The sequence below is a fragment of the Bos taurus genome, chromosome 15 (genome assembly GCF_002263795.3).
Source record: "Bos taurus isolate L1 Dominette 01449 registration number 42190680 breed Hereford chromosome 15, ARS-UCD2.0, whole genome shotgun sequence".
Taxonomy (NCBI): domain Eukaryota; kingdom Metazoa; phylum Chordata; class Mammalia; order Artiodactyla; family Bovidae; genus Bos; species Bos taurus.
The window spans coordinates 47,070,581-47,081,518 of NC_037342.1; the positions used below are offsets into that span (position 1 = coordinate 47,070,581).

At 38.6% G+C, this 10,938-nt stretch overlaps 1 protein-coding gene across 1 annotated transcript; it reads right to left on the bottom strand.

The window, feature by feature from the left end:
* Positions 1 to 278: 278 nt before the first annotated feature.
* On the bottom strand, positions 279 to 1,226 carry OR56A3H (olfactory receptor family 56 subfamily A member 3H). The gene has a single exon (NM_001389883.1). The coding sequence runs from the start codon at positions 1,224 to 1,226 to the stop codon at positions 279 to 281; it is 948 nt and encodes a 315-aa protein (NP_001376812.1).
* Positions 1,227 to 10,938: the final 9,712 nt, after the last annotated feature.

Genomic DNA, 10,938 nt, shown 5'->3' on the forward strand with positions numbered 1-10,938 from the left:
AACATAAATCTCTCCCTTTAGAATCTGCTTAAGGACATTTATTATTTTGCACATTTGGATAAAAAGTGTGGGAAAGGGGAGAAATGATCATGAAGATTCAGTTTTGAGGAGTGAGAGAAAGAGAAACTCTAAAAGAAACTAAAGCTTTATTAAAAGAGAAAACAAAGACAATTTGTACAGTTTGAGATTAAAATTCATAGATCCAAACTTCAATCCACTCATCCACTATTGACTCAAAGCCATCCTATTTTAGGAATGCAAAGATCCACTTGTCCTAGTTACCAACCTTTCTTCAGTAATCTCTGGATTCCTTGCTTGATCTCCTGGGTTCGCACCCCATAGACAATGGGGTTGAGGGCTGGAGGGATGACGTGGTGGAGGATATTGAGCAAGACTGGCAGGTCAGAGGACACTTTTTTTTCTACCACAAGAGTGAAGACAAAAACCAGAAGGACAGTGCTAAAGAAGAGGATCAGGATGAAGTGGGAGCCACATGTGCTTAAGGCCTTGGCCACAGCTCCCTCTGACTTGAGTTTCAGAACAGCCCTTAGTATGAGGGTGTAGGAGAGGAAGATGAGGATGAGGTCAAATCCCAGCAGAGTCCATCCACAAGCAAATTGGTAGAGACGATTGATGATAATATCACCACAGGAGAGCTTGGAGACAGACATATTGGCACAGAGGCAGTTCTCAATGACATTTTCCAGACAATAATGGAGACATCCTGAAAGAATGGGGATGGGTACTGTCAAAAAGATGCTTCTGGCCAAAATAAAAATGGCTGCTTTGACTACAAATTGGTCAGTAATGATGGACAGGTATCGTAGAGGATGGCAAATGGCCACATAGCGGTCATAGGCCATGACCATGAATGTGCAGGACTCCATGGCAAAGATACTATTCATGGTGAACATCTGAAGGAAGCAAGCAAAGAAGCTGATGGACCTGAGGTCAAACCAAAAGATGGCCAGGACCTTGGGGATGACGGTGAGGCAGAGCGCCATGTCTAGCAGGGAGAGGAGGCTGAGCAGGTAGTACATGGGCTCGTGCAGAGAGGCCTCCAGCCGGATGGTGATCAGGAGGATGGTGTTGGCACCCATGGCCAGGAGGAAGAGGAGGCTAAGGGGCAGGGACAGCCAGTGCTGCCAGCTTGGGGACCTGACAAAACAGTTCAGATAGAAGTCTGAAAACTCAGTGGAGGTGCTGCCATTTTGGTGTGCTGTCATATTTTGTCAAATATTCCTGCACCTTCCTTTTAGTGATCTGTAAAATTGGAATAAAAATTAGCTACTGGTTCAAGATACGTAGAGACAGAACAAATTGCTTTACTTAAGTGACTTATGCGTCCTGGCAGATTATCCATCACTAAGTGAATTTTTGTGTATATCTTATGTGATATTCACATTACTTTAAACAATTCAGAAGGCTGAGGTGCTATGATTTCTTTGTAGTGTTTGATTTGTTCAAGGTTTATTTATAATATTTTAATAGAGTATATATTTGCTTATAATATTTTGTTAGTTTCTTCTGTACAATAAAATGAATCAGCTGTATGTACACATATATCTTCTCCCTCTTGAATCTCCTTCCCTCTCACCACCCCTACTGCCATCTTACCTAAGTCATCACAGAGCACTGAGCTGAGCTCCCTGTACTATACTGCAGGTTCCCACTAGCTAGCTATTTTACACGTGGTAGAGTATATATTGCAATCCCAATCTCCCAGTTCATCCACCCATAGCACTCTTGTATCCACATATCTGTTCTCTCTGACTAGATCTTTATCCGTTCCATGCAAATAGGTTCAGCTCTACTGTTTCACCAAGTTTCACATATATGTATTAATATATGATATTTGTTTTTCTTTTTCTGACTCACTTCATTCTGTATTTTTAATAGAGCTGTTAAATCTTTATAGAAATTAAGAGGAGAAAACTACTTAGGAAGCTTCTTTATAACAGATGAGTCTCTAAATTCATACTCATGTTTCTTCACTATTTAAAAATGAATACCTGAACTACAGTATCTACAATTTAATTTGAACAGTACATGCTAATAAACAGCAGAACCTGACACAACTTAGAGACTCAGATAAATGACTGTAGACCACTAGCTACCATAACTTGACTTTTCAGCTGTATTTATTATGCTTTAATTATAGATTTTAAAAATTAGGCACTGCAAATAATGTTTGTGAATTTACATTTTTCTAAAAAGTCATTTTGATTTGGGTTATTCGTAAAAATTTCTTTTTGTTTACTCTATTTCTTAGGTTTTCATATTAGTAGGATTCCTAAATTCTGGAAGAAACAACTTTAAAAGGAGAAGAGCAATTCCACCCAACTCTGCTGGACTAATACCTAATAGCAAGCAGGAGGAAACTTGATTCTTCTGATTGCATTAGTGTAAGGGTGATGAGATCTACCTTTAAAATCCTTCCATCTCCTTTCTGTTTCCATTTTTCATCTTCAGTGCAGTAATCCAGGCACACATTCCCTCTTTCCTCCAGGCTAGTTCAATGTTGCCATTGTTGTCTCATCATTTAAAGTTTCTCCTTGGCATGCTATTAGATACTAGGGTCACCAAATTGAGTTAGAAACCATCTCTATTCTGAAGTAGGGAGAACTAAAACCATTCTGGGACAACAGTAATACTAATAAGTGCTATGAGCAATGACATGGTCTTGCATAAACTATTATGAGAGAGTAGGGGAGGGCTGCTTGGAGAAGAGATATAGGTTACTTCAGTATTCTTGGGCTTCCCTGGTGGCTCAGATGGTAAAGAATCCACCTGCACTGCAGGATACCTGGGTTTGATCCCTGGGTTGGGAAGATCTTCTGGAGGAGGGCATAGCAACCCAATCCAGTGTTCTTGCCTGGAGAATCCCCATGAACAGAGGAGCCTGGTGGGCTACAGTCCATGGGGTCACAAAGAGTTGGATAAAACTGAAACAGTTTAGCACCCACCCTCATTTACATTGCAGATGAAGAATTCTAAGGTTCTCCTCCACCTGAATTGTGACAGAGAATCAAAAGAAGTCTGTAACTTGGCAAAATGTATAGGTTAGGACTTTCTGGTGGCCTTCAAATCATGCAGTCCATTGTAGTCAAATCTGTCTTCATAAATAGAGTCTCATATAAAGAGTTATCATGTGGATTTACAAACTTTTTGCCAGGAGTTTTTAAAATTCTCTCTTGATTTGTCACTAGGCTTGCTAACATAATGTAAATTTTCGTACTGTTTAGTTGTTGAACTCTTGTCACTTGCTGAGAATGGTGCTCCAATATCTAGGACTTCATCTCATTTTCTCTTTCACTCTTTTGTGAAATATGTTTTATTATCATCACATTACAAACAAGGGAAATGATTCTCAAAATCTTAACCATCTACCCAGTATTAGGCTAATACTATTCCTATCTAATTCTAATCAAGTGTGTTAGATTCAACTTCCAGTTTCTCTCTGACCCTAAAAAACAATTCCATGATAATGTACTTACCTCATCAATACTATAAAAGAGTAATCAAAAATCACCAATGATACAATCAGTAGTTCTGAAAACAGAACTGATAGACAAGAAATAGCTTTGGGATGGGGTTCACAGCTTTCAAACTGTGAATCCAGAACTAAACAGTATTTTCATGTCAATAGAAACCAACTTTTGATTCTGTACTGTTTCAAGTCGTGTTCTTGTTTCCAGTTATGAATTCTAACCCCCGAATGCAGTTTCAGTCCTCCTCAGCTCCCAGATTCTCCTCACCAGAGACTCCCTGTTAGTGACCAGGGCTGACTCTCAGAGGAAGGAGGAGGGGTGTCTCTCCCAGTCTTCTCTCTTCACTCCTCTTGGTCCTCTGCTTCCCCAGACAAAGGGTCCTGTCTAGCTGGGACATGCCAGGCATGGCCTTTCCACCTGATACTTAGATGAGATTAAATGATCTTCCAATTTTTTTGCCTCTTGCTAATAACAATACATTAGTAGTGATATTGACAATTTGGGGATGAATTGTACACATATCATGTCATATAATAGTAACCATACTCTGAAGAAAGTGGGTCAAGTTAACTATCTTAATACTTTATGTCTTCAAATGGAAAAATTCTTTCAGTGGTGTTGTATGTCTTTTCCTTAGTTTAACCGCTAGGGTTTGGATGTGAAAGAAACAAACGTCAGGCCCAAAGCCATTGAATATATGTATACAGCTGTGTCCTGTGTCATCACAGCGAGGTAGAAATGCATATCTTACTTGCCATATTATTTTATATATTTAAGTGTTAAGGTTGTTAGGGTTCACCTAACTCCACAGAATTCAGACAGACCTTTAAGACATCTCCTTGAAATGCAGTTACAGACATTATTGATGATATCCAGTGGCAGATACTTCTTTGATCTTTGAGCATCATTTTCTGGTTTTGGAAGCTGCAGTTTTTAGATATTACTTAGATTGAACTGACATCTGAGGAGCTACTTTCTGACACCCTCTGACCCCCAACTGTGATCTCTGTTCTCACCTTCTTAAGTTATATAGAATAAATTTAATTCCTATCTCATGATTCCAGTACTTTTGCATGAATACTTTGTGCCCAGTGTCCATACTCCTTGTTGAAATGTTTGAAATTTTCATAAGTGGGGTCCAGATGATGTACTTTCAAGCTCCCCACCACACATCTCCTATGGACAAACTTCACCTCCTCTGCATCTCTGTCATCACCAAGCAAAAAAATCATAGGAAAGAAGGGTAAAGGAGAGAACAAGGTTCCAGAGCAGAGCTTTCACTTGCACTTACTCACCTGACACAGGAGGCAGTATCAACTACCGGTTTTCAGACTACTTCAGCAGCACTATCCCAGGAATGGAAACGAACACAGACCCCCGATGAAGAGATGAGTCTTTCCTGTCTTCTGGTTAATGCTGGTATATCTTTCTTCACTCAGACTCACGGATGATGTTAAGCATGGGTTCTGGTTCCACTGATACTGAAGCCTTGGATAGTTCCCAAGTACCTGGGGTTGGTATACCTCTGGAGCTTTAGGGACTTTGCCCTCTGGGAACTCCTCCATCCCTGCTCCCTTTGGCCCTTAAGGCCATTCTGGGAAAGGAAGGCAGGCAGATGAGAGAAGTAATTATTTTCTTTCTCTGTAAAAGAAAGGACCTCTGGGAATCCAGTCCTACACGGCCATGTCTCTATTGGCAGTTAGTCAGTCTCCTAAATATGAGTGTCTTACATACATCCTTACATGTCCATTTGTGTTTGTATATACACTTTTGCTGTCTTCTATCGATCCTGTAAACTCACTCAGAAACTCTCATGGAATTCCTGAACATGCTTAATAGATAGTGACATCCAAAATTGTGTTATTGAATGAATTGATGTTAATATATCATCACTTTTATCATGGCATAATAATGATAAAAGTGCAAGAGGAAGTGAAGAAAATATTATTGAGAAAATATAATGTATTTTTCAGAAAGAAAAGCAACAGTAATTTTTGCTGCTTCAAATTTTTTAAAATGGGTTTATATGGTAGGAAAGATGATTTGTTCCTTTATTTTTTATTCATTTTTAACCTCATATCACTTATTCATACTTTTCAAGTTATACAAGCAACATCCATTTTTCTTCAGGTCCTTCTTTTGTTTCATTTTTATTTCACTTTTTTTTTCATATCTCAACATTCTTCCTAGTTCTCTTCCCTTCCAAAAAGTGAAATCTCTAGCATTTAAAATATGTGCTACTAATTAATTTCCAGTATGCTTATTTAGCTATATATTTGTGTAAGGAAGACAGTTGGATATTGAATTTTCATGAAAGTCATTGTGTTATAAATATGATGTTAGTTTTAATTTTCCTCACACTAAATCTTGCTTTGGGTGAGTTGACTTCATTATTTTTTGAGTGGGGCTCAGTTTCCATTGTGCCCCATTACCCCCTTTGGCTCACACCCATGTGATCTGTAATAATTATTCAAATCAGTTGCTTCGTCATGTTTGACACTTTGCAACCCCTTGGACTGCAACATGCCAGGCTTCCCTGTCCATCACCAACTCCTGGAGCTTACTCAAACTTATGGCCATCGAGTTGGTGATGCCATCCAACCATCTCATCCACTGTTGTCCCCTTCTCCTTCTGCTTTCAGTCTTTCCCAGCATCAAGGTCTTTTCAAATGAGTCAGTTCTTCACATTAGGTGGCCAAAGTATTGGAGATTCAGTTTCAGCATCAGTCTTTCCAATGAATATTCAGGAACGATTTCCTTTAGGTTGGACTAGTTTGATCTCCTTGCAGTCCAAGGGACTCACAAGAGTCTTCTCCAACACCACAGTTCAAAAGCATCAATTATTCAGCACTCAGCTTTCTTTATAGTCCAACTCTCACATCCATACATGATTACTGGAAAAATCATAGCTTTGACTAGATGGACCTTTGTCAGCAAAGTAATGTCTCTGCTTTTTAATATGCTGTCTAGGTTGGTCATAACTTTTCTTTCAAGGAGCAAGTGTCTTTTAATTTCATGGCTGCAATCACCATCTGCAGTGATTTTGGAGTCCCCCAAAATAAAGTCTCTCATGGTTTCCATTGCTTCCCCATCTATTTGCCATGAAGTAATGGGACCAGATGCCATGATCTTAGTTTTGTGAATGTTGTTTTAAGCCAGCTTTTTAACTCTCCTCTTTCACTTTCATCAAGAGGCTCTTTAGTTCCTCTTCACTTTCTGCCATAAGGATGGTGTCATCTGCGTATCTGAGGTTATTGATATTTCTCCTAGCAATCTTGATTTCAGCTTGTGCTTCATCCAGCCTGGCATTTCGCATGATGTACTCTGCACGTAAGTTAAACAAGCAGGGTGACAATGTACAGCCTTGATGTACTCCTTTCCCAATTTGGAACCCGTCCATTGTTCCATGTTTGGTTCTAACTGTTGCTTCTTGACCTGCATGCAGATTTCTCAGGAGGTAGGTAAGGTGGTCTGGTAATCCCACCTCTTGAAGAATTTTCCAGTTTGTTGATATCCACACAGTCAAAGGATTTAGTGTAGTCAATGAAGCAGAAGTAGATGTTTTTCTGGAATTCCCTAGATTTTTCTATGAACCAATGGATGTTGGCAATTTAATCTCTGGTTTTCTGCCTTTTCTAAACCCAGCTTGAACATCTGGAAGTTCTTGGTTCATGTACTTTTGAAGCCTAGCTTGGAGCATTTCGAGCATTACTTTTTAGCGTGTGAAATGGTGCAATTGTGTGGTAGTTTGAGCATTCTTTGGCATTGTCTTTCTTTGGGATTGGAATGAAAACTGACCTTTCCCAGTCCTGTGGCCACTGCCGAGTTTTCCAAATTTGCTGGCATATTGAGTGTACCACTTTAGCAGCAATATCTTTTAAGATATGAAATAGGTCAGTTGGAATTCCATCACCTCCACTAGCTTTGTTCGTAGTAATGCTTCCTAAGGCCCACAGAACTTTGCACTCCAGGATGTCTGGCTCTAGGTGAATGATCACACCATCATGGTTATCTGTCATGAAGATCTTTTTTGTATAGTTCTTCTGGGTATTTTTGCCAGCTCTTCCTAATATCTTCTGCTTCTGTTGGTCCACACCATTTCTGTCCTTTATTGGGCCCATATTTGCATGAAATACTCTCTTGGTATCTCTAATTTTCTTGTAGAGATCTCTAGTCTTTCCCATTCTATTGTTTTCCTCTATTTCTTTGCATTGATCACTGAGGAAGGCTTTCTTATCTCTCCTTGCTATTCTTTGGAACTCTGTATTCAGATGGGTATATATTTCCTTTCCTCCTTTGCCTTTAGCGTCTCTTCTTTTCTCTGTTATTTGTAATGTCTCCTCAGGCAATCATTTTGTCTTTTTGCATTTCTTTTTCTTGGGGATGGTCTTGATTACTGCCTCCTGTACAATGTCATGAACCTCCATTCATAGTTCTTCAGGCATTCTGTCTATCAGATCTAATCCTTGAATCTATTTGTCACTTCCACTGTATAATCATAAGGTATTTGATTCAGATCGTACCTGAATGGTCTAATGATTTTTCCTACTTTCTTCAATTTACGTCTGAAATTTTCAATAAAAAGTTAATGATCTGTGCCACAGTCAGCTCCTGGTTTTGCTTTTGCTGACTATATAGAACTTCTCCATCTTCAGTTGCAAAGAATATAAACAATCTGATATCAATATTGACTGTCTGGTGATGTCCATGTGTAGAGTCTTCTCTTGTGTTGTTGGAAGAGGGTGTTTGCTATGACCAGCGCATTCTCTTGGCAAAACTCTGTTAGCCTTTGCCCTGCTACATTTTGTACTCAAAGGTCAAACTTGCCTGTTATTCCAGGCATCTCTTGACTTCCTATTTTTGAATTCTAGTCCCCTATAATGAAAAGAACATATTTCTCTGGTGTTAGTTCTAGAAGGTGTTGTAGGTCTTCATAGAATGGTTCAACTTCAGCTTTTTTGGTAATAATTGTTACCAAGTAGTAAAAGAATCTGCCTGTCAATGCAAGAGACTCAGATGGGACATATGGATTCGATCCCTTGTTCAGGAGATCCCCAGGAGAAGGATATGGAAAACAGCTCTGATATTCTTGCCCTGAAAACCCCATGAATAGAGGAGCCTGGTGGGCTACAGTCCATGGGGTTGCAGAGTTGGACACAAAATAGTGCCTGAACACACACACACAAATACTACTACTGTTTATATCCTTGCACACATTTCTTTTCTTCAAGGCTTCCCTTGTGGCTCAGCTGGTAAAGAATCTGCCTGCATTGTGGGAGACCTGGGTTTGATCCCTGGGTTTGGGAAAATCCCCTGGAGAAGGGAAAGGCTACCCATTCTAGAATTTTGGTGTAGTGAATTCCATGGACTGTATAGTCCAGGGGGTCGCAAAGAGTTGGACAGGACTGAGTGACTTGCACTTCCACACATTTCTTTGAGGGTCTAGAAAAAATAGAGCAAGAATTTTTTTTTAGTTATGGCTTAAAAACTTATTTAAAATTTTTTTATGGTTGTTTTAGGTTTTAGGTGATTCACATAGGAATTATCAATTTTTAAAATAAAAGTTTTACTCTATTTATAGTTTGTTATCTATAAATGAGTTTGTTTGTTATATTTACTAGCTTGTTTTATTTTTGAGATTTCACATAGACTTGATAGCCACAATATTTATCTTGCTCAGTCTGACTTATTTCTCCAAGCATAATGCCCTACAAGTTCATCCAGTGTTGTTGCCATATATAAATATACACACACACACACACATATATATATATATATATACATACACACACACGCACACACACACACAGATATATACACCACATGTTCTTTATCCATTCATCTGTTGTAGGTTGACTTAATAATAAAATATAAATTGACCTTGTTATTTATATCAACAATATAGACTGAAAAATATATAACTATCTCAATCAAGTCAGAAAAATATTTAACAAAATTTGGTATCATTCATAATAATACTAAAGAAAAAAGGATAAGAAGGAAACTTTTTCAAATTGATGCTGAAGAGATGAGATAGTACTTAATGATGTTTTTCTCAGCGTAAGAAAAAAGATAAGGATGTCCACTCTCACTCAGCATTTTCAGTTAACATTGTACTGGATTTCCTAAGCAGTGCAATAAATTAAAGGAATAAAAAAACACAGTTTGGGAAGAATGAAGGAGCAAAATTGTCTTTATTTAAAGAAAACCATATCAAGTATGTGGAAAGTCTTACAAATTCAATTTTTAAAACTGCACAAACTAATTTGTCAATATCTCAGAATATAAGATCAACAGATAAAAATAAATATTTTCATATATTAGAAATAAGCCATTGGAAAATGAACTGGAAAATGTTGAAAATAGTATTAAAGTATGTAGAAATACTTTTTAAAAATATGTGAAAGATCTATACATGGGAATGAGAAGTATTGTTGAGATAAATTAAGAAAATGTAAAAAATGTAAATATGTGCTATTTACACATGTTTGAAGGGGTAATTGGAGAAGGCAATGGCACCCCGCTCCAGTACTCTTGCCTGGAAAATCCAATGGACGGAGGAGCCTGGTAGGCTGCAGTCCATGAGGTCGCTAAGCTTGGACACGACTGAGCGACTTGACTTTCACTTTTCCCTTTCATGCATTGGAGAAGGAAATGGCAACCCACTCCAGTGTTCTTGCCTGGAAAATCCCAGGGACGGGGGAGCCTGATGGGCTGCCGTCTATGGGGTTGCACAGAGTCGGACGTGACTGAAGCAACTTAGCAGCAGCAGCAGAAGGGGTAATATTATCAGGATGTTGGTGGTGGTAGTTTAGCAGCTAAGTCATGTCTGACACTTGTAATCCCATGGACTGTGGCCTTCCAGGGTCCTGTGTCCATGGGATTCTCCAGGCAAGAATACTAGAGTACAGGCAAGAATACTAGAGTGGGTTGCCATTTCCTTCTCCAGGGGATCTTCCCAATCCAGGGATAGAACCATGTCTCTCGCATTAGCAGGCAGATCCACCAGGGAAGCCTTTCAGGACATTAATTCTCATTGAACTGATCTGTAGATTCAATGTCATCCTAATTAAAATCCCAGCAATCTTTTCTGGAGAAATTGACAAACTGCTTCTAAAATTTATATGAAAATGAAAGGGATATAAAGGCAATTTTAAGAAGGAACAACTTTGGAGCACTCACATTATCTCATTTCATTACATAAAATGTGATAAAGTAATCAAGACATTGTGTTTTCTGTGTAAGTAAGTATAATGTGTAATGGACTGGTGTCATGGAAAAGAATAGAGGGTCCAAAAATAGACCTATACATGAACAAATGTTGCATTTTGACTAAGGACCCAAAGTAATTCAATGGGAGAAATGATAGTGTTTTCAGCAAATGCTGCTGGAAACTTCCAACTGTATTTCTACTTGCAAAACAACAATAACAACAACCTCTAGTGAT

What these genes read in the sequence shown, in the direction of transcription:
- OR56A3H (NM_001389883.1), bottom strand. Translation starts at nt 1,226, where the DNA reads ATGACAGCACACCAAAATGGCAGCACCTCCACTGAGTTTTCAGACTTC.